This window comes from Nomascus leucogenys, chromosome 4, assembly GCF_006542625.1.
Source record: "Nomascus leucogenys isolate Asia chromosome 4, Asia_NLE_v1, whole genome shotgun sequence".
NCBI classification, from domain to species: domain Eukaryota; kingdom Metazoa; phylum Chordata; class Mammalia; order Primates; family Hylobatidae; genus Nomascus; species Nomascus leucogenys.
In genome coordinates, this window is record NC_044384.1 from 85,661,184 (window position 1) to 85,683,495 (window position 22,312).

Below are 22,312 nucleotides of genomic sequence, written 5' to 3' on the forward strand. Positions count from 1 at the left end.
GACTTGAGGCTGGCCCGAGCTTCCGGGTTGGTCGCGCGCCTTCCTGCGGCTAAGATGGCGACGGAGCATCCCGAGCCTCCCAAAGCGGAATTGCAGCTGCCGCCGCCGCCACCTCCAGGCCACTATGGCGCCTGGGCTGCCCAGGAGCTTCAGGCCAAGTTGGCAGAGATCGGAGCTCCGATCCAGGGTGAGGAACACGGGAAGTCGAGGGGCCTTTACGGGCCTGCGGAGAAGCGGAGCCTGGTTACCCGGGAGACCCGGGCGCGAGGGGCGGAGGCGGGCCGCTGGGGCCCGACCTGGCCGGGCTGGCCTGCCCCATTGATCGTGTACTTTGCCCTGCAGGTAATCGCGAGGAGCTGGTGGAGCGGCTGCAGACCTACACCCGCCAGGTAGGTGTTGGCGGCGGGACGTCAGGATAGGCCAAGTTTCTCTCCAGGAGACCTTATATACCCCATCACGGCTCGGTCTTCATTCTTTCTTTATCTCGGCACAGCAAGGCGGAGGCTTGCCCTTTTTGGCTTGTTCTTGCCTTTGCCAGCTTAGTTGTAATTTCTTGTATCCATCTTGGTCCTCTTCAGTGCCCAGCCAGAGCGCTGGCAGACGGACACTGGGTACGTTTTGTTGAATGAATTGGGAGCGAACGTCGTTTAGTGAAACAGCTAGTTTTGGACTGACCTAGAGTCCTTTCTCTTTTGCAGACTGGCATCGTGCTGAATCGGCCGGTTTTGAGAGGGGAAGATGGGGACAAAGCCGCTCCACCTCCCATGTCAGCACAGGTAGGGAGGTTCTTCCATTTTTTAAGATTCCATCTGCTGATCCTTTTGTAGTTCATGAGCATGATGATTGGGTGTTCACGTGCATGTGTGAGATGTGACACCCTTGCACATTACTCGCCTGACCTGAGTGGGGAAAAAAAAAGATTCCATACGTTCAGGGTAGCCCTTCCTCTCACCTGCAGTGTTGGGCAGGGAGGTACTGCCATGACAGAATTGTGAGCTATTCAGTTCTCTCTTTGATGCTGATACTTGCCTCCTTTTCCACTGTCTGCTTCTCCAGAAGCAGCTTGTGGCCAGGTGCAGTGGCGCATGCCTGTAATCCCACCACTTCGGGATGCTTAGATGGGAGGATTGCTTGAAGCCAGGAGTTCGAGACCAGCCTGGGCAACATAGTGAGACTCTGTTACTACAAAAAAATTTTAAAAATTAGCTGGGCACGGTGGCACGCGCCTATAAAGTCCCTATAAAGAGGCTCGAGGATTGCTTGAACCCTGGGGTTCGAGGCTGCAGTCAGCTCTGGTTGCGCCACTGTACTCCATGTACTCCATCCTGGGTGACAGAATGAGACTTTGCTTCTTTAAAAAAATAAAAGGGGGAGTGATGGGGCAGGGGCTGGGAGAGTGTCAGAAAAAATAGCTAATGCATGCCAGGCTTAATACTTAGGCAGTGGGTTGATAGGTGCAGCAAACCACCATGGCACACATTTACCTATGTGACAAACCTGCACATACTGCACATGTACCCCAGAACTTACAATAAAATAAAATTAAACAAAAAAATAGGGAAAAAAAAAAGAGGCAGGGCGTGGTGGCTCATGTCTGTAATCTCAGCTACTTGGGAGGCTGAGGCAGGAGAATCACTTGAACCCAGGAGGCGGATGGTGCAGTGAGCCGAGATCAAGCCACTGCACTCCAGCCTGGGCAATAAAGTGAGACTGTCTCAGAAAAAAAAAAAAAAAGAGAGAGAGAGGGGCAGGGCATGGTGGCTCATGCCTGTAATCCCAGCGCTTTGCGAGGCTGAGGCGGGCGATCACTTGAGGTCATGAGTTCGAGACCAACCTGGCCAACATGGTGAAACCTTGTCTCTATTAAAAATACAAAAATTAGCCAGGCGTGATGGCAGGTGCCTGTAATCCCAGCTACTTGGGAGGCTGAGGCATGAGAATTGCTTGCACGTGGAAAGCAGAGGTTGCAGTGAGCTGAGATTGCGCCATTGCACTCCAGCCTGGGTGACAGAGCGAGACTCTTGTCTCAAAAAAAAAAAAAAATACAGCTTGAATACAAGGAAGCCTGACTTGTCCCTACCCAGCTGGAAGCAATCACCCTCTTCTTTGCCTGCCCCAGGCACAGTTCCCATGTTCTTTTGTGTGACATTGAGGGCTCCCTGATTTGATTTCGTACCCCTTGCGTTTAGTAGTCATTGGGGTTTGCATTGCCGTGATACAGTGGTTCCTGTTTATTTAAGTCCTCTCAATTCCCATGTTCCTTCTGATCCAGGATTTGCCTCATTTTCTCTAAAGCGGTGGCTCTGACCTGGCATCTACTGATCTCTGTGTGTAGGATGAGGAGTCCCTAGATGGCCTCAGAGGCGTCTTTGAGTCTCCTAGAATTGTATGCAGAATCTGTATTCAGGATATCTTTCTGGAGAGAGTGGATAGCTTCCTTTGGTTGGTGCCAGAAGTTAACATTCTCATATCTTTATAGGGCTGTGGAGCATTCTCTCTCACGGAGTGGTAACTATGTTTCATTTGACTTAGAATTCCAGCTCCTGACTCAAAGTAGATCCCCCAGATATTTGCAGAATGAGTAGATAAATGCTTCCTAGTTTTATGATCATATTTTCTCCACAGCTCCCTGGAATTCCCATGCCACCACCACCTTTGGGACTCCCCCCTCTGCAGCCTCCTCCGCCACCCCCACCACCTCCACCAGGCCTTGGCCTTGGCTTTCCTATGGCTCACCCACCAAATTTGGGGCCCCCGCCTCCTCTCCGTGTGGGTGAGCCAGTGGCACTGTCAGAGGAGGAGCGACTGAAGTTGGCTCAGCAGCAGGCGGCATTGCTGATGCAGCAGGAGGAGCGTGCCAAGCAGGTAGGGCAGGTGGAAGCCCTGGCCTTGGCCTCATTACGTCCCTGAAGGGGCAGTGGAGTCTTAGAGAAAGCTGGGTCCTAGAACTAAGGCTTCTGGGAAGGTCGGGACTAAAGATTGGAACATGGGCCCTTGACTGGAAGCAGATGTCAAGAAACAAGAGTTGTGACAGATTGGCCTGTTGGGTATTGGCGCCGGTATGAACTTGTTTTCTTTTTTAAGCAGGGAGATCACTCGCTGAAGGAACATGAGCTCTTGGAGCAGCAGAAGCGGGTAATACCCCTCCCCCTAACCTTTGACCTCGTGGTCCAGTCTGTTGGCTGTCATTTATAGTGCTTAGAGTGCACCATTCAAGTTTTCCCTGGAGGCTACTTTATTCTCAACTAAGTTCTAGCATCTTCCAAAGCTTTCAGTTTTTCTTGAAGTTCAGGAATTGACAAACTGTGACCTGTGGCCTGCATGTATATGGCCTGTGAACTAAAAATAACTCCAAAATTTTTTAAGGGTTATAAGAAAACCCAGACCAAAAATATGTACCAGAGTCTGTACAGCAACCCATAAAGCCTAAAATATTTACCTTCTGACCTATTACAAAAAGAGCGTGCTGACCTCTGCTCGCCTTACATGACATCATTCTAGATAGGACTCTGGGTAATTGAGTTATTTGTATTGGATTTAGACAGAATAGGACTATAAGTCTGGGAATGTTATATAAGATGTTTGGCCCCAGAGGTGCATTGCATCAGTCATTACCCAGTGGGTTACTCAGGAGTATTAAAAAGTAAGTGTTAAAAAGCAACAAGTATGAGCTGGGTGCCGTGGCTCACACCTGTAATCCTAGCACTTTGGGAGGCTGAGGTGGGCGGATCGCTTGAGCTCAGGAGTTCGAGACCAGCTTGGCCAACATTATGAAATCCTGTCTCTCTCAGAAATAGAAAAATTAGCCAGGTGTGGCGGCGCATGCCTGTAGTCCCAACTACTTGGGAGGCTGAGGTGGGATGATGGCTTGAGCCGGGGAGGCAGAGGTTGCAGTGAGCTGAGATCATGCCACTGCACTCCAGCCTAGGCAACAGAGCCAGACCCTGTCTAAAAAAAAAAAAAAAAGCCACAAGTCTGGACCTGTGGATAAAGTACTGTCTTTGCCCAGGTTGTGCTGGATCTTGAGGGGTAGATAAAAGAGCTCAAAAGTTTCTTCTGTATAATTTAATCTTTTGGGGAAGAAAACTCTCTGAAAAGTAGAAGGCACTGTTTGGCTGAATATGAAATTCTCTGCTAGGAACCAGAAGTTTCCTGGGGTTTTCCTTGGTGTTATTTCTAGGGATTTTCCGTTGTGATGAGAGGGCTCCTCCATTTGGATTAGTAGCCTGGAAGTGTGGGGGTGGAGGGGATGTCAGCACCCAAGTGGTTCGTAATTGTTCTCCTTGGGCCCATTACCCGGCTGAAAGAATGCATTTGCCAGGGGCTGCCTGCCAAACGCGTTTTCAGGCAGTGTCTACTCCCACTTCCCTCCCGTAGGCAGCTGTGTTACTGGAGCAGGAACGACAGCAGGAGATTGCCAAGATGGGCACCCCAGTCCCTCGGCCCCCACAAGACATGGGCCAAATTGGTGTGCGCACGCCTCTGGGTCCTCGAGGTGAGACCCTGGAACCGAGGGGAAGGGCAAAGAAGGTGATTTAGACATTTTTAAAAAGACTTTTAAAGTATCTTATCACATTTAAAAAGGGCATATATAGTAAATATATAGTTTAATGGTTTTTTACACACTGAACACACCCGTACAACCAGCACCTGGACCATGATCCAAAACATTACCAGCATTCCAAAAGCCACACCACATGCCCTCCTCCCCTGCAGGTTTACCATCACCCTTTCAGCAAGAGAGGTAATTTTTTACGTGAGTGTTTTGCCTCTTCTGACATTGGATTTCTTTTTCCCATCTCTCAGTAGCCGCTCCAGTGGGCCCAGTGGGCCCCACTCCTACAGTTTTGCCCATGGGAGCCCCTGTTGCGCGGCCTCGTGGTCCCCCACCGCCCCCTGGAGATGAGAACAGAGAGGTGAGACTGATGATTTATTCCTAGGGGTAAGAGAGTGGTAGTTTAGGAGGGGACTGTTTTTGGATTTTTAGAGAGCGGTTCTGTGAGAAGATGGGGGGACTTAAGTTCCTGGGGGTAGTGGGGAGCCCTGCTTATTTAAACTAAGGGTATGGCAGAGGGACTGGGGAGACATTACTGAGGCAGAGTCTTGGGGTCCCTCTGAGGAACACTAAACCTCACTGAGCCCAGTTGGTGTTGCCCACTCTCTGCTGCTTACATCACTTGGGCAGCAGCCTTTCTAGTCCAAGAGGTGGAAGTTGGTGGAAAAAGGGCACTGTGGGCCGGGCATGGTGGCTCACACCTGTAATCCCAGCACTTTGGGAGGCCGAGGCGGGCGGATGACCTGAGGTCAGGAGTTCCAGACCAGCCTCAACATGGAGAAACCCCGTCTCTACTAAAAATACAAAATTAGCCGGGCATGGTGGTGCATGCCTGTAATCCCAGCTACTTGGGAGGCTGAGGCAGGAGAATTGCTTGAACCTGGGAGGCGGAGGTTGTGGTGAGCCGAGATCGCGCCATTGCACTCCAGCCTGGGCAACAAGAGCAAAACTCCGTCTCAAAAAAAAAGAAAAAGGGCACTGTGATTTGCCTTCTCTGACTGGTTGTCTCTGGCAGATGGATGACCCCTCTGTGGGCCCCAAGATCCCCCAGGCTTTGGAGAAGATCCTGCAGCTGAAGGAGAGCCGCCAGGAAGAGATGAATTCTCAGCAGGGTGAGTGCCAGGCGTTTTGATGCTGTAGCCGTAGAACCTGGAGAGGCTGAGCTGAGTCCTCATTCCTCTGTCCCTTGCCCTGGCTCTTGGTAAAAGCAGGTTACTGTGAACAAGTGCAGGGCAGTGGCACCGTGAAGAGTCATCACCACCTTCTTCCTTACAGAGGAAGAGGAAATGGAAACAGATGCTCGCTCGTCCCTGGGCCAGTCAGCGTCAGAGACTGAGGAAGACACAGTGTCCGTATCTAAAAAGGAGGTAGGGATTGGAGCTGAGTCTGGAAGGAAACGCAGGAGATGGGACTTGGGTACGGAAATAACACAATTTGTAAGTGTTCAGTAAGTAATAGCTTCTATTTTGTGCCAGTTTCCGCCCTCAGCATCTTACAGATATTTTTCATTTAATTGCTTTGAGTTCCAAATACTATGCATGCCTACATTTTACAGCTGAAAAAGCAGAGGTTCTGAGACGCACAGTAATTTACCCAAAGGCACACAGCTTGTGAATGGCAGAACTTTGGAGTCTGACTCCAAGGCCCCTTTGCAGCTACTTCATGAGATGGCCTCCTTGGGAAAAGCCTGACTGTTGAACTGTGGGGGAGAGTGGGGGAGGAGTTTAGGGGTGGGGGTGCTGGCACAGTGCTTGGATTCTCTGACCCAGCTGGTTTTCCTCTTGACAGAAAAACCGGAAGCGTAGGAACCGAAAGAAGAAGAAAAAGCCCCAGCGGGTGCGAGGGGTGTCCTCTGAGAGCTCTGGGGACCGGGAGAAAGACTCAACCCGGTCCCGTGGCTCTGACTCCCCAGCAGCTGATGTTGAGATTGAGTATGTGACTGAAGAACCTGAAATTTACGAGCCCAACTTTATCTTCTTTAAGAGGATCTTTGAGGCTTTTAAGGTACAAGGAGAGCACCCTAGGAAGGGGCAGTGCCAAACAGGGAAGGGGCTCAGAGGTGGGTGAGAGGCAGCGGTGAACAGGCATCTTTTTAGTGCTGGCCTTAGGAACTGGGAAAGGGGCTCAGAGGGCAGGGGTTTCACCTTGTCTGCCTCCTCAGCTCACTGATGATGTGAAGAAGGAGAAGGAGAAGGAGCCAGAAAAACTCGACAAACTGGAGAACTCTGCAGCCCCCAAGAAGAAGGGATTTGAAGAGGAGCACAAGGACAGTGATGATGACAGCAGTGATGACGAGCAGGTCAGGCCCAGCCCTCCTGGTGGGAAGCAGGGACTCTGGGCACAGGTGGCTGAGATGCATCCAGAGAGGGACCATGGTGAACTCTTGCAGAGCTTTGGTGGCTTAAGGTTGGGGTGGGTTGGGTGGTTTCATTCACATCTGAGTCCTGCTTAAAAGAGCTGATTGTTCTGTTCTAGGAAAAGAAGCCAGAAGCCCCCAAGCTGTCCAAGAAGAAGTTGCGCCGAATGAACCGCTTCACTGTGGCTGAACTCAAGCAGGTAAGACCTGAGAGGATCCTGCAGGCCCTGGAGCCCAGCTGGGAGACCACCTGGGAAGCCAGGGAGGTGAAAAGGAGTTCTTTGAAGGAGGTGTGGGTGATGTGGGTTTGGGTCCTTTGAGGAAGAAGAGCTTCAGAACTGAGAAGTTAGGGCTCTCAAGAACATGCATTATTATGTGTTTTCCAGCTGGTGGCTCGGCCCGATGTCGTGGAGATGCACGATGTGACAGCGCAGGACCCTAAGCTCTTGGTTCACCTCAAGGCCACTCGGAACTCTGTGCCTGTGCCACGCCACTGGTGTTTTAAGCGCAAATACCTGCAGGGCAAACGGGGCATTGAGAAGCCCCCCTTCGAGCTGCCAGACTTCATCAAACGCACAGGCATCCAGGAGATGCGTGAGGCCCTGCAGGAGAAGGTGAGGGCCTGGCAGGGCTCAGACCTGCCCTCGGGTGTCCCCATCCTTCACAGCAGTGTGCTTCAAAATGGGAATCTGGTTTGAAACCCACCTACCACCTACTTGTTACTTGTCTAATTATCCTTTTGTTTTCCTCCTCTGCTCTTCCTCCCCTCTGCCTTCACTTTGCCAGCTCACCTGGTGACTCCTTTCTCAGATGTACTTTGTGGCTAGAGATTCATGGTGGTTGTGTAACTTCTTAATTTTAAAGCTTTTAGTTAAATGCTTTGAATTCAGGAGGTAGAAAAGAACACGGGGATATCTGCTTTCCAGAGAACTGACGAGATTCACCTCTTGATGAGATGGTTTAAAAATACACAGCTGAGGCTGATATTGTATAGTCTGTTTTGTTTGGTATGGATTATGTAATTTTGAAAGGTTTGAGCAGGAAGGATTTTGGTGACTTTCAGGGTGAGATAATTGAGGCTTCCCATGATCTCTTTTGGAGTTGGGAGCTGGATTCGCTACATGAATTTGGTGAGTACTTGTTAAGGCTTGTCTTCTGCCATTCTCCACAGGAAGAACAGAAGACCATGAAGTCAAAAATGCGAGAGAAAGTTCGGCCTAAGATGGGCAAAATTGACATCGACTACCAGAAACTGCATGATGCCTTCTTCAAGTGGCAGACCAAGCCAAAGCTGACCATCCATGGGGACCTGTACTATGAGGTTCGGGAGGGGGCTGGGAGAGGTCAGGCTGGGCCTTGGGGTTGAGACTGTCTAGGGTTTTTTTTCTTTTTAAAAAAAACATGGAGTCTCACCCTGTTACCCAGGCTGGAGTGCAGTGGTGTGATCTCGGCTCACTGTAACCTCTGCCTTGTGGGCTCAAGCAGTCCTCCCATCTCAGCCCCCCGAGTAGCTGGGACCACAGGCACACCACACCTGGCTAATTTTTTGTATCTTTGGTAGAGATGGTTTCGCTATGTTGCCCAGGCTAGTCTCGAACTCCTGAGCTCAAGTGATCCACCCGCCTCAGCCTCCCAAAGTGCTGGGTTTATAGGCATGAACCACCGCACCTGGCCAAGGAGGGCTTTTGAAGCAACTACCATAGTTCTTCAGCCTTAGAATTGCCCATTGACTACCCTCAGATGAGATGGAATTTAAAAATGAGGTTCTGTTTGGAGGAGAGATGCAGACCTGGTGGCTTCTTTCCCTGATAGACTCTTCGTATCCTGTCTTAGAAATGATAATCGTTTGTGGTAGGTGGTTTAGGGATGGAGGGGCCAAGGGGCAGATGCTTTTAGGAAACTTTTAATATTGGGGGTGGTAGAGAAATTGGTATTTTTTTCTGATCCTTGAACTTGTAGTCACCATGATGTCATGGAATTTATGAGGTGGAAGAATTTTGCAGATCATCCTGTCGAGTGCCCTCATTTTACAGATGAGGAGGCAGGTCCTAACGTTGGCCGTGTTCTCATAGTGGGTTATTGACAGCACTGTGAGTCTGGCCTGGTTCTTATTCCTTCCCCCACTTTGGCCAGGGAAAGAAGTGATGAGAATCAGAGTGGGAGCCAGGTAGCCCTCACTGGGGTTTTATATCTGATGTGGGTTAGGATTGTGCTCCCACTGAGTGTCTGGGTCTACAATGTAGCATGCTCTGCTTTTCCCTTAGGGGAAGGAGTTTGAGACACGACTGAAGGAGAAGAAGCCAGGAGATCTGTCTGATGAACTAAGGATTTCCTTGGGGATGCCAGTAGGACCAGTGAGTATCAGTTAGCTGTCTGGGGAAGCAGCGAAGAGGGTGGGGATTGGAGCGGAAGGCAGAGACAGGGATAGGGTTTGGCAGATGGTATCCTGTTCTCTTTTTCCTGCAGAATGCCCACAAGGTCCCTCCCCCATGGCTGATTGCCATGCAGCGATACGGACCACCCCCATCGTATCCCAACCTGAAAATCCCTGGGCTGAACTCGCCCATCCCTGAGGTGAGCATTGTCCTTTCGTTCATTCTTGGCCGTTTCTGCTTTTGAACTGGAAGGTAATTTTTTGTTTGTTTGTTTTCCTTCTCTAACTCCACCGTGTGTCTCTTTATTTACTTAAAAAATATTTTATTGACACATAATATTTGTCATATACCATGTGTATGTGTAGAAAAACAAGTAATGGTTTTTGTTTTTTAAAAAAACTGACATGCTTATCATAAAATATTCAGTCAGAATTGACAAATACAAAGATGAAAGCAAGTCACAATTTTACCACTCAGAAATAGCCAAATTCACTATTTGGTGAATGTGTTTCCAGATATGTCTCTGAATATTAAGAATGACCAGAGAGAAATAATTTTATCTCAGCTAGATGTGGTGTCTCAACACCTGTAATCCCAGCACTTTGAGAGGCTGAGGTGGGAGGATCCCTTGGGGCCAGGGGTTTAAGACTAGCCTGGGCAACATAGTGAAACCGCACCTCTACTTAAAAAAAAAAAAAAAAAGAAAAATAATTTTTTTTTAGTTTCATTTCAGTCTATCTCTCAGAAATAATTTTATCTCAAGAATGTCTTCAAATTTATTCTTATTTTAAAATAAGCATTAAAAAAATTGACAGATAAGAGTCATTAAAGTAAAAAAAGTAGTATTGTTAAACTTTAGATAGAAATTTCTGCCCCTTAAGATAAATAGATTCTGAACAAGCTAGCTTTCCAAAGTTAGGAAAACTCAATAAGAGATTGAAGTCATGTTTTCAACCTACATATTTTGGTTTCAGACAGCAAAGACTCTGCCATGACAGAAGTTATTAACATACTTTCTGCCTCCTGTCTCCTTATCCTGTTGCCTCCAGATTTTAGTTATTAATTTTGGTTTCTAATGCTTCATAACATTAAATTTTATTCTGCAGACATAATTTCCAGAGTTCCCAAGTATCAGCTCTGTACTTTTGAGTGTGCCTTTTCTCTAGGGCTTCAGAATTTCTTTTGAAGCTAAGGAGTGAACTGATTATGCCCACTGTCTTGCAGAGCTGTTCCTTTGGGTACCATGCTGGTGGCTGGGGTAAACCTCCAGTAGATGAGACTGGGAAACCGCTCTATGGGGACGTGTTTGGAACCAATGCTGCTGAATTTCAGGTATGGGCCGTGTACTGGCGATCTTGGTTTTACTTAATGTCATGAAGGTTAGATTGTTGGTTTATAGCTTCATTATCAGGGAGTTGTGTGTTCTGACACAGCAGAGCCTGGAAAAGGGCATACGTTTTCCTGAGATGTTAATGTAAGCTCCTCACTAGAATTTGAGCTCTAGGTAGGTAGGAATTATTGTCTGTGTGTTGACTCTTTCACCCCTTCAGCTTAAAACAGCCTGGCACATAATAGGTACTTAGAAAACATTTGTTGAATGATTAAGTGATCTCTTTCAGACCAAGACTGAGGAAGAAGAGATTGATCGGACCCCTTGGGGGGAACTGGAACCGTCTGATGAAGAATCCTCAGAAGAAGAGGAAGAGGAAGAAAGTGATGAAGACAAACCAGATGAGACAGGCTTTATTACCCCTGCAGACAGGTGGGGGAAGCAGAGAATGCCGCTTGGAAGTGGCCTATCTTTGGGGGCCTTCTCTTTACTCCAGAGCTTGTTCCTCTCTTCACAGTGGCCTCATCACTCCTGGAGGCTTCTCATCAGTGCCTGCTGGAATGGAGACCCCTGAACTCATTGAGCTGAGGAAGAAGAAGATTGAGGAGGCGATGGACGGGTAAGGGTACCAGACAGGGCTGAGAGGGGAGGACCTTCACTTCCCTTTGGCTGGCTGGCTGACTGTCGTTCCTTTCTCCCTCATCCCTTTTTAAACAATTATTGAACCAACTCTCTGCCAGGCACTACTCTAGGCAGTGAGGAGTCAGCAGTTGAGGTAAACTGGTAATCACAGAACAAGATACTTTCAGATGTAGATAAGGATGTTGAAGCAGAGGAAAGTGGGTAATGGGATGGGGTGGCAGGGAGGCCTTTGGGAAGGCCTCATTGGGGAGGTGGTGCTTGAACTGAGACCCGAGTGAAAAAGCGCCAGCCACGGGATCATCTGGGTCAGAAGTAACAGTAAGTGCAAGCAAGCGCAAAGGCCCTGAGACAGGGATGGGCTAGTATTTTGAAGCTCCATTTTTAAGTAGTTGAATGTATAGTGTCATTAGGGCTTCATGAATTGACCCCTTTATCATGAAATGACCCTCTCTTTATCCATTCTGCTCTTTGTTCCCTTTTTCTTGTTTTTCTACCTTCTTTTGGATTACTTGAACAATTTTTATGATTTCATTTTATCTCCAGTGTTGGTTAATTAGCTGTTAAGTTTTTGCTTTGTTATTTTAGTGGTTGTTCTGGGGTTTATAGATCATGTCTTTATCAGGATCTACCTTCTCTTGATGTTACACTGCTTCCAGATAGTATTAAGAGCCATTATAGTATACTTCATTTCTCTCCTCCCAATTTTTGCACTATATTGTCATATATTCACTTTTACATATGTTATAAATCCTATGCTATATAGTTATTATTTTTGTTTAAATGGCCTGTTATCTTTTAGGGAGGTTTAAATAAGAATCATGCATGAAGCCATGTAGTTACCATTTTTGTTTCTTTCATTTCTTCTTTGTGTATATTCAGGTTTCTATCTGATACCGCTTTTCCTCTGCCTGAAGGGCTTCCTTTAACGTTTCTTAAGTTAGGGGGCATGGTGGCTTATGCCTGTAATCTCAGTACTTTGGGAGAAGGCTGAGGTGGTAGGATTGCTAGAGTCCAGGAATTTGAGACCAGCCTGGGCAACATAGTGAGACCCCATTTCTACAAAATATTAAAAAAAATTTCTTGTATTGTGGGTCTGTTGGTTTTGAATTCGTTCTGCTTGAGTAGTCTTAAAAATTCTTTATTTGGCCTTCATTTTTGAAAGATCTTTGCCAGGTATAGGATTCTAGGTTGACAATTTTTTTTTCTTTCAATACTTTTTTTTTTCTTCTTCGAGATGGAATCTCGCTATGTCACCCAGGCTGGAGTGTAGTGGTGTGATCTCGGCTCACTGTAACCTCCACCTCCTGGGTTCAAGCGATTCTCCTGTTTCAGCCTCCTGAGTAGCTGAGATTACATGTGCATGCCACCACACCCAACTAATTTTTATATTTTTAGTAGGGATGGGATTTTGCCATGTTGGCCAGGCTGGTCTCGAGCTCCTGGCTTCAAGTGATGCGCCTGCCTCGGCCTCCCAGCTTGTTGGGATTACAGGCGTGAGCCACTGCATCAGCCTTCTTTCAGTACTTTTAAGATGTTGCTCCAGTGTCTTCTTTCTTGCATTGTTTCCAGTGAGAAAGCTGCTGTCATTCTTACCTTTGTTCCTGTGTACATAATGTGTCATTTTTATTTGGTTGTTTTTAAGATTTTATCGCTAGTTCTAACAATTTGACTACAATGTGCCTTGGTGTAGTTTCTGAATGTTTCTTTGCTTGGGGTTTTTTAAGCATCTTAGATCTGGGTTTTTAGTTTTTATTAATTTGGGGAAAATTTTGGTCATGATTTCTGCAAATATTTTCTCTGTTCCCTTCTCTTTGGGAACTCAAATTATTCCTCTATTAATGAAATAATAAATGAAAAAATAAATGAAGAGCTCACTGATGCTCTTCATTTTTAAAGAAATTCTTCTCTCTTTGTATTTCACTTTAGAAAATTTCTATTGCTATGTGTTCAAGTTTACTATTATTTTCTTCTGTAATTTCTGATCTAACAGTAATCCCATACAATATAATTCTCCTTTCTAGAAGTTTGATTTCGGGTCTTTTAAATCTATTCCTTGATTTTGAGTCTTTTAAATCTATTTTTTCTCTCTTTTTGAACATGTGGAATGCAGTTATAACAATATTTTATTTTTATTTTATGTTATTTTATTTTATTTTATGATGGAGTCTTGCCCTGTTGCCTACGCTGGAGTGCAACGGCGTGATCTCGGCTTACTGCAACCTCTGCCGCGCAGGTTCCAGCAATTCTTGTGCCGCAGCCTCCCAAGTAGCTGGGACTACAGGCGTGTGCCACCCCACCCAGCTAATTTTTTTCTATTTTTAGTAGAGACAGGGTTTTACCATGTTGACCAGGCTGTTCTTGAACTCCTAACCTCAGGTGATCCACCTGCCTCAGCCTCCCAAAGTGCTGGGATTACAGGCATGAGCCACCATACCTGGCTATAACAACATTTTAATGTATTGTCTGCTAACTCTAACATCTGTGCCATTTCTGGATTGACTGCCATTAGTTGATTCATTTTCCTCATTATGGATTGTATTTTCCTACTCTTTTGCATGCCTGGTAATTTTGTTTTCTTTTCCTTTCTTTTTTTGAGAGAGGTTCTCACTGTGTTGCCCAGGCTGGTCTTGAACTTCTGGGCTCAAGCAATCATCCTGCCTCAGCTTCCCAAAGTGCTGGGATTACAGGTGTGAGCCACCAGGCCTGTCCAGTGCCTGGTAATTTTTTATTGAATGCTAGGCTTTGTGAAATTTACCTTGTTGGGTCCAGGATATTTTTGTATTCCTGTACCTTTTCTTCAGCTCATTCAGGAATATAGTTATATGGAGATAGTTTGATCCTTTCAGGTCTTGCTTTTGGGGTTCTTGAGGCAGGACTGAAGCAGTCCTCCCCACTGTGAGGCACAAGTACCTGTGTACTCTACCCACCACCCTGTGAATTAGGAGGTTTTTCTGTCTGGCTAGTGGGAGTGGCACTATTCCCAGTTCTGAGTGAGCAGCAGGTGCTGTTACGAATCCTTTAGGGTGCTTCTTTCCCTGTCCTTGGTAGGCATGTGCTGCTTAGTACTCCCCTGCATACTTGAGGACCTTCTGTAGGTCTCTTGAGTTCTCTCTCTGCTCTTTTCTCCAGTACTCTATCGTGTGAACTCTAGCTGCCTTGATCTCCCTGGACTTTCAGTTTCATCCTCCCAACTCTTGGAGTCCTCAGGGCTCTCCATGAGTCTCCCCTCTGTTCTGTGGCCTGCAAACTCTCAGGTGCAGTATGCTGGGGCAGTTGAAGGGCTCATCGCATTTGTTTCCTGTCTCGCAGGAATCACTGTGCTTTGTTGCTCCATGTGTAGTGTCTTGAAAACCACTGTTTCATATATTTTGCCCATTTTTTGGTTGTTTCAGGCAGGAGGGTGTATCTGGTTCCTCTTGCTCCTTGTCAAGAAGTAGAAGTCTCAAGCTTTGCATATTCAAGGAAGAAAAATAAAGAAGGGTACTGTGGACAGAGTATAGTGAGGAGGGCTTGGGTAAGGGACCAGGCTATGAACCCTTTAGTTCATGTTAAGGAGTTTGGATTTTATTCAGATAATGATCAGAAGCCTCAGAGGGTTTTGAGCAAAGGTCTGACAGGACCCGACATCCGTTTTAAGGCATTTTCTCTGGCTCCTGTGTGGAGAATAGATTGTCACCTCTTCCAGTGGGAGAGGTGGAGATGATGGGCATAGTCTGGGGTGACAGTGGTAGATTTGCTCTTGTTCCTAGTGTAATCCTCGAAATTGGTGGTGAAACTGGCTGTGGATGGCTCTTGCGTTGGAAGGCCTGGAAGTGTGAATTATGTACATGAGAACTCCAGGCATGACATTCTTCGGGTGGGAACTGTTGTCACCTGCTCTCTCTTGCAAGCTTCTCTGTACCAAAGTTATTTTGGAAACTTTGAGCCTCTCTGACCTTTTGACCCTTATGTGCATGTGGGAGTCCTGGTCTGTGATCCCCTGACTTGATTCAGGGGGCCCCTTAGCTCCATCTGTGTTCCCTGGAGTCAGCACTCTGCCCCCTCCCCCCACCCCGACCCAATTCTTTTCTGTCATGGGCAGAACTGCAGAGGCTGCATCCTTGGGGAGCTCAGAAGCTCTCCAAGGCGCTGAGTGGAGGTGCCACCTGTATCTTTTGTTTCCACTTCTGGAGACCCTTTTGTCCCTTCCTTTTTGGGTCTGATCCCATTGTCCTTCGCAGAAGTGAGACACCTCAGCTCTTCACCGTGTTGCCAGAGAAGAGAACAGCCACTGTTGGGGGAGCCATGATGGGATCAACCCACATTTATGACATGTCCACGGTGAGTACTTGGAGGATACTGCTTTTGGAGGCTGAGAAAAGCAGCAGAAGCTAGGGCTTCTCTGACTCTTTGGAGATGACAAGGCCCTGATCTCCTTTCCAGGTTATGAGCCGGAAGGGCCCGGCTCCTGAGCTGCAAGGTGTGGAAGTGGCGCTGGCGCCTGAAGAGTTGGAGCTGGATCCTATGGCCATGACCCAGAAGTATGAGGAGCATGTGCGGGAGCAGCAGGCTCAAGTAGAGAAGGAGGACTTCAGCGACATGGTGGCTGAGCATGCTGCCAAACAGAAGGTAGGCGCTTCCAGGGCCGCTGGGCTGGGTGAAAGCCAGGGACCCTGGCCTGCCGTTTTCAGTGGCGTGGTGCCCTCTAGTGGTGAGAGTGAGAGTGGCCTCTGCTTGCTGTCCCGTGCTTCCTCAGATTTGGAAGTCTTAGAAATCCTCCAGTGGGCTGCCCTCTTTAAGGACGATGAGGGGGAGGAACTCAGCCAAGTCTGAGAGGGAGCTCGAAGAGAATCCAGATTCAGCACCTTTCCCACAGACTTCTATGTCTATGTCAGGCTGCCCACCCTTGTTTTGAGGGTCCGGGGGTGGTTCAACCTGTTGTAACCTGTGTCTCTTTCTCCCTATACAGCAAAAGAAACGGAAAGCTCAGCCCCAGGACAGCCGTGGGGGCAGCAAGAAATATAAGGAGTTCAAGTTTTAGGTCCCCTCACACTGGCCCTTTTTTTGGCCCTACGTCTGGATGCCTGGCCTTCACACAAGAGCCACCTCTCCCGCATTTCCCAAGGACTTGTCATTTCATGTTCTTATTTTAGACCTGTTTTGTAAATAAAGCTGTTTCCCAAGGAAAGAGATGAATATTTAACACTCCTGATCCTCCCTCATCTCCTTTTAGCCCCTTCTTGCAAAAGGACTAAAATAGCCTCTTTCTACAATCACTGGGCTGCCCCAGTAACCACGAACATAAACTGGGATCAGACGGCGTATTTGACTGGTGGTGACGCCAACCCCGGCTGAAATCTGTGTTTCACCACTGCCCTGCTTTGTAGGAAGGCTTGGGGGAAGTGACCTCTAGGTCTGGTTTGACCTTACTACTTTATCCTTGGGGAGTAAAAATAGCCAGATTAGCGCCCTAGCACGGCGGAGGAAGTAACAGTGGGCTTGGGAAGTAGGCCAGGGCAGGCCTTCCCAACTGACCTTGTGACCAGAAGTTCAAGTCCTTACCTGTGCGATAACATAGCTCAAAAGCTAAATTGTCTTGAGTCCATGTGAACCCTTGGGTTCAAGCAACACTAGTCGCTGGGGTTTGGGGTTTGTGTGTGGGATGGAGGGACTTAGTTTCTCCAGGTTGTAATCCCCTGGTCCTGAGCAGCCTTTCTGACAGACTAGAGTAGGCTGGATCACTGGCTCCCATGGGCATTTGCCAGCCTGTGGGGAGGGGAGTCATGCGCTGCTGTTGTACTACTGTTGGTGTTTAAGTGCACCAGTGGAGGCGCTCACTTGCTGGAGGGTTCAAGATGGTCTCGGGGTTCGGGGGCGTGGGGGGGTGATCCAGATAGGACGTGGCAGCTGAGCTAGGCCTTAGGAGGAATGGAATTTTAGAAATTTGGTAAGCAACAAAGCACTGGCACTCTAGAGGGATTTGGGGGGTAGGGAAAGAAGAGGAAGGTTGGCTCCAGATGGGCCCCGGGGTAGTTTGAGAATTCACTTATGCGAAGAACCTTCTGGACTCCAGGTCCCTGAGCCCCCGCTTGCCCTCGGGGCGGGAACTTCCCGGATCACAGGCACCCGCGGTGGCGGCGGGCCCCGGGTCTCCGCCGACCTCTCTGACGGGGCCGCAAGGCAGAGCTAGGTTGGCAGGCGGAGAGCCGGCTTCCCCGGGCAGACCCCCACCGCTGGCGGCGGGTTCCGCATTGGCTCCGAAGACCCGAGAGGCCGAGGCGCGCTCCTGCGGCAGCCCCCACCCTGCAGGGACAGAGTCCCGGAAAAGCCGGGTTTCCGCTGGCGGGGCGGGGAGGGGAGGAGCGGGGGCAGACGGGCAGCGGATTTGAGGGCAGGACCCGTGGGCGCGCGCTGGCCACAGACCACCCCTTCTACTCCGCGGGAGCGAGGGGCGCGCGCCGCTACACGCAGGGCGCGAGCGCGCCCGGCCCGGCCCGGCCCCTCGGCGCTGGGTGGGGCCGCGCGGGCCGGGCTCCCCGCCCCCTCCCGGACACGCCCACCCGTGTCGGCTGCGCGAGCCGCAACAGGCAGCGGCGGTCGAGCGCGAGGCCCGCGCGCTCAGAAGCCCCGCGCGTGCGTGCAGCTCGCTGGCGGCTCGCGCTCAGGCAGGCGGGCTGAGGAGGCTGCCGAGCCTCCGCCGCTGCCGCCGCCGCGGGGGAAGCCTGGGAGCCAGATCGGCGTCGCCTCGGCCTCCGTAACCCCCGCCTAGCCGGGCCATGGCGGAACGCGGAGGGGCGGGCGGTGGTCCCGGAGGCGCCGGGGGCGGCAGCAGCCAGCGGGGATCCGGGGTCGCCCAGTCCCCTCAGCAGCCGCCGCCGCAGCAGCAGCAGCAGCCGCCGCAGCAGCCGACGCCCCCCAAGCTGGCCCAGGCCACCTCGTCGTCCTCGTCCACCTCGGCGGCGGCTGCCTCCTCCTCGTCCTCGTCTACCTCCACCTCCATGGCCGTGGCGGTGGCCTCGGGCTCCGCGCCTCCCGGCGGCCCGGGGCCAGGCCGCACCCCCGCCCCGGTGCAGATGAACCTGTACGCCACCTGGGAGGTGGACCGGAGCTCGTCCAGCTGCGTGCCTAGGTGAGCGCGGGAGGGTGCGGCGGAGCGCCGTGGGAGCGGGGTGGCCGCCGGGGCCCAGCCCTCCCCGCCCCAGCGCCCAAGGGGTCCCCGCCCTCCATCTCCCCGACTGTCCCGTGGCCCGGCCTGGCTCCAGCCAGGCCTCCCGGGACTCCTGCCACGGGCACCCGCCCTCTCCTGGCAGCCCCACCTTCTGCCTGGGGCCGGGACCACCCTTCTGTCCTCCCCGAGGGACCTTCTGGCCTCGCCCCCGGGCTTTCTCCGGTTGGGCTGACCGAATCCGGCCTTCCTGGCAGTCAGTTTACCCGAGTAAGTCACTCTCCTGCCTCGCTGGCGCCGGGGGCTGTACATACATGGATGTGGTATAGATCTCTTGATATTATTATTTCCCAATAGACTCAGCATGTGCCAAACTCGATTGTCACCTCTTGCAGGTAAAGCTCATATAATCACCCTAGGGGCTTCTCATTAGCCTTCGGCACACATGTTCATTTGAACTTCATATTACACACGTTCTGTCCCAAGCCCTAGGCTCTTAGTTTTGGGGCCCTATTTGATGTGTCCTCAAGTGTATCTTTACCTCCCCTCCCCCACTACAACTGGTCCCAGAATCTCCCAGCTCTGCAGGACTCTATGAAATTACTGCCTTGTTCCTAAATTCAATCCATTCCTCTCTGTCTGTTGGAACCATCTGGGGACTTTCCTTCCATTGGCAAACTAGGCCTGAGTTTGGGAATATTTTCTGTTTCTGTATTGGCAAGGCAGTCTGTCTCCAACTCTGGGGACAGTGTGCTGTGTCTTACAGTTTGCCACTTGAATAAGAAGGTGTGTGGAGCTGGTTTCACCCAGAAAGCCCAGAAAAGTGCCTGGAGGTGTTCTTTTTTGTCATCTTGTAGCTGAGTTGATTCTGTTGCCTTGAAGTCTTGGGCTCTCTCCTCACTGTTGGTTAGGCAGACGGATGTGTAAGTCAGAGTTAGAGAGCATTGCTGGGCTCCCCCCTCAACTGTCTTCCTTTCCCCACCTTTATTCTGGATAATATTATTTTATATATATATCCCAGATAGGAATGATGAGAGTACATCTTTCTGTTTCGCTCAGCTTAACGAACAGAGCATTATCACTTCTGTTGAAGCTCTCAGGGTGCCCCTTCCTGACCATCTCTCCTCTTCCTTCTACAAAGGTAAACACTATTTTGAATTGTGTTTATCATTTCCCTTTTTAGAAAAAAATTAGTTTTACCGCATAATGCATCTCTCTATATTTTATAGTTCTGAATGTTCTTGAAGTTTGTATAAATGGTGTCACCCTGTATGTGTTCTGTGACTTGATTGGTTTTTTTATTTTTTTTAAAATCAGCATTAGGTTTGTGAGAATCATCCATGTGGTATGGTAGCCACAGTTTAAATATTTTCATGAAGGGTAGTATTCTGTTGTGTGAATGAATATACCGTAATTCTCTTGATGAATATGTAGGTTGTTTCCTGTTTAACACCCACAGTAATGCACACATTTCCCCCCAGGACTCCTAGTGCTCTTGTGCAGAAGTTTCTTTAGGTTGTATTCATATGGAGGGGTGGGATTGCCGCTCGCAGGGTATAGATCTGGGACGCCACTAGGCAAAGGTAGATTGTTTCCACAGGCTCCTTCCACTCTGTTTCTACATCACTTAACAGATTTACACATTGTTTTTTTTTCTCTGTCCTTTCTCTAGGGAAATCAGGAGCCACATTAGTTTAGTTTGCTGTGGCCATATCCCATAGCACAACACCAAGCTCAAGTGAGAGTTGAGTATGTGATGGTGTTCCTCTCTTGATCCTAAGCAGGCCTGTCTCTTTCTATACAGGCCCATCTATCGCTGAAGTATCCTAACCCACCTCTTTCACACGTAGAAACACCGTGTTCCTTCCTACGTGAGTCCAGCCTTTCCCATTCCTCCTTCACTTCCATGCCTGTGTTTGGTGACGTTTGGGCAGCTGCCTTCTCCATCTTGTTAGGTTGAAAAGGCGGGAGCCAACTGGCAAGGAGCTGCAGCAGAGGGGTGTGAATAAAATCATTGCTGTTGATGTTTGGTCTGCCCCTAGGTCTCTTGGTCACTGCAAAGTCCACGTAATAAATTATTAGCCCAAGAAACAGCCAGGCATCCTGATCAAATGTATAATTATTATGCTAACTTGCTGTGAGAGGCTTAGGTGGACTTATTTTTGCATTCTGGGAGTGTGCAGTTATGTCGGTTTACTGACCAGTCCTTGAGCTTGTCCACTGTCCTGCTCTGACCTTGTTTTCCATCCATCGCCCTTGTACCTCCTCACTCCTTGTGGAACACGTGTGCTCTTTGAGCATTTTGCAGGCCGGAATAACACCCTGTGGGGAGAAAATGGCCTGCCATTGGTCTTTCCAATTATTAGAGTTGTCTGGTTAATTTGAGGTCTCCTGGGTGTCCTTGTTCATGTTGTTTAGAATATATTGGCAACGTGCAGCACTCTGTGGAGGGATTAACATTCTTGTCTCATGTAACTCAAATGGGACACAAATATATGAGATACATGCCCTTTAGAAATGTAAACGTGATTGTGGATCTAAGGTTAGGTGTGCATAAGAATGTCGTGGGATTTGGTCTCTTAGGGCAGAGAAGAGGGGCTCGAACAGTACAGTGTTAGGAAGGTCCTGCTGCTTTTCTTGATGCCTGTCAAAATGTAATTTTCTTTTGAAAAAAATACCATTTCCTGTATTAGATATTTAAATGAAGAGCAGTATAGTTGTTCCTCAGGTAAGTGTCTGCTCTTATTTAACATCTGTTAAATTCCCCCAGAATACATAGTACTTTTGAAAAACTTTATATAGATGAATAGCTTACTCACAGCTGGTTTTAAAAGAACGAAATTGTTCTGTTGATCACATTTTTCACCAGCATTTTTCGTTTTTTTTCTTTAGATGGAGTCTTGCTCTGTCATCCAGGCTACAGTGCAGTGGTGCAGTCATAGCTCACTGCAGCTTCCAACTCCTGGGCTCAGCAATCCTCCAGCCTCAGCCTCCCAAGTAGCTGGGACTATAGGCACGTGCCACCACACCTGGCTATTTTTTTTGTTTTTTAAACAGGGTCTCACTATGTTGCCCAGGCTGGTCTTGACCTCCTTGCTTCAAGCTATCCTCCTACCTCGGACTCCCAAAGTGCTGAGATTACAGGTGTAAGCCACTGTGCCCAGCCTTTTACCAGCATTTTTTTTTTAAAGACAAAATGATTAATATATGTCCATGATTAGAAATTTGAGCAGTATGGAAAGATGGAAAGCACAAAGGAAAAAGCCCCCAGTCCATCCGTCTTCTCACTTTCCAGAGGTAATCACTGTGAAATACAGTTGGCTTTTAAGATTCTGTTACAAAAAGGTAGTTTTGCTATAGTTCCTTTACCTTTTATGAAATTCAAGCTTTAGAAGTTAGCATTGTTTTCCCTTCATGCTAAGTAGTACTTTCTCTACTATGATCCAGTATGGCATGGACCATGGTGCAGGGTTATGGGGACCAGGTGGCATGCTGCTTGATGTTAAAGGAAGGGTTTTAGAGCCTCATTGTTGATCCCTTCCCTTCTGCCTTTGTATGGTGAGGTTTCCCTGATGTTCTTTTCTTTTTTTGTGTTGCTGTAAGTAGGAGAGGCAGAAAAATTACTAAATTTTACAAGCATTCAAAATTTCCTCAGTGGCATAAAAGTGATTATTAAGAGATGAAATGTGCTCTGCTGTATCACTCACAAACCATATCCAAAGCCCATTTGCATACCCTTATGTGTATGTGAACTTAGGGTAGGAGTTCGGCAGTTATCAGTCACATTTCTCCTTAGGCCACATGTTTTTTTAAGTGGGTGCTGAGGTCAAGCCTTAATGGACAAAAGCGTTGGAGCCACAGAAGGTGGCCATAGTTGAGTTGGCATGACTGGCCTGCAGCAGAAGTGTTA

The 22,312-nt window shown here is 48.7% G+C and overlaps 2 protein-coding genes and 1 pseudogene across 3 annotated transcripts in view; all 3 read left to right on the forward strand.

Moving 5' to 3' along the window:
* On the forward strand, nt 1-16,440 carry SF3B2 (splicing factor 3b subunit 2). 2 transcript variants are annotated; one of them, XM_030811246.1, is made up of 22 exons: nt 1-187; nt 343-389; nt 699-776; nt 2,626-2,865; nt 3,085-3,135; nt 4,378-4,495; nt 4,807-4,916; nt 5,571-5,667; nt 5,831-5,922; nt 6,344-6,559; nt 6,717-6,854; nt 7,031-7,111; nt 7,298-7,525; nt 8,083-8,232; nt 9,176-9,265; nt 9,378-9,485; nt 10,511-10,618; nt 10,906-11,048; nt 11,134-11,235; nt 15,479-15,578; nt 15,681-15,866; nt 16,207-16,440. In XM_030811246.1, the coding sequence occupies exons 1-22, from the start codon at nt 55-57 to the stop codon at nt 16,276-16,278; spliced, it is 2,688 nt and encodes an 895-aa protein (XP_030667106.1). In that variant the 5' UTR covers nt 1-54; the 3' UTR covers nt 16,279-16,440. The 2 variants fall into 2 exon arrangements, with proteins under 2 accessions (XP_030667106.1, XP_030667107.1); XM_030811247.1 differs by having other exon boundaries at nt 3,088-3,135.
* On the forward strand, nt 816-900 carry LOC115834996 (annotated as a pseudogene).
* A 1,306-nt stretch (nt 16,441-17,746) lies between the features above and the next one.
* PACS1 (phosphofurin acidic cluster sorting protein 1) overlaps nt 17,747-22,312 on the forward strand; it is a 161,455-nt gene continuing 156,889 nt past the window's right edge. Inside the window, exon 1 of the mRNA XM_030811248.1 lies at nt 17,747-18,366. Within this exon, the coding sequence (XP_030667108.1) occupies nt 18,014-18,366 (353 nt within the window). The 5' untranslated portion in view covers nt 17,747-18,013. The remainder of the gene's footprint in view (nt 18,367-22,312) is intronic.

Excerpts from the sequence above, each read along its gene's own strand:
- SF3B2 (XM_030811246.1), top strand. The coding sequence starts at position 55 with ATGGCGACGGAGCATCCCGAGCCTCCCAAAGCGGAATTGCAGCTGCCG. Across the intron at positions 188-342 it reads GATCGGAGCTCCGATCCAGG|GTAATCGCGAGGAGCTGGTG; the intron begins GTGAGGAACACG and ends TTTGCCCTGCAG. Across the intron at positions 7,112-7,297 it reads CTGTGGCTGAACTCAAGCAG|CTGGTGGCTCGGCCCGATGT; the intron begins GTAAGACCTGAG and ends TGTGTTTTCCAG.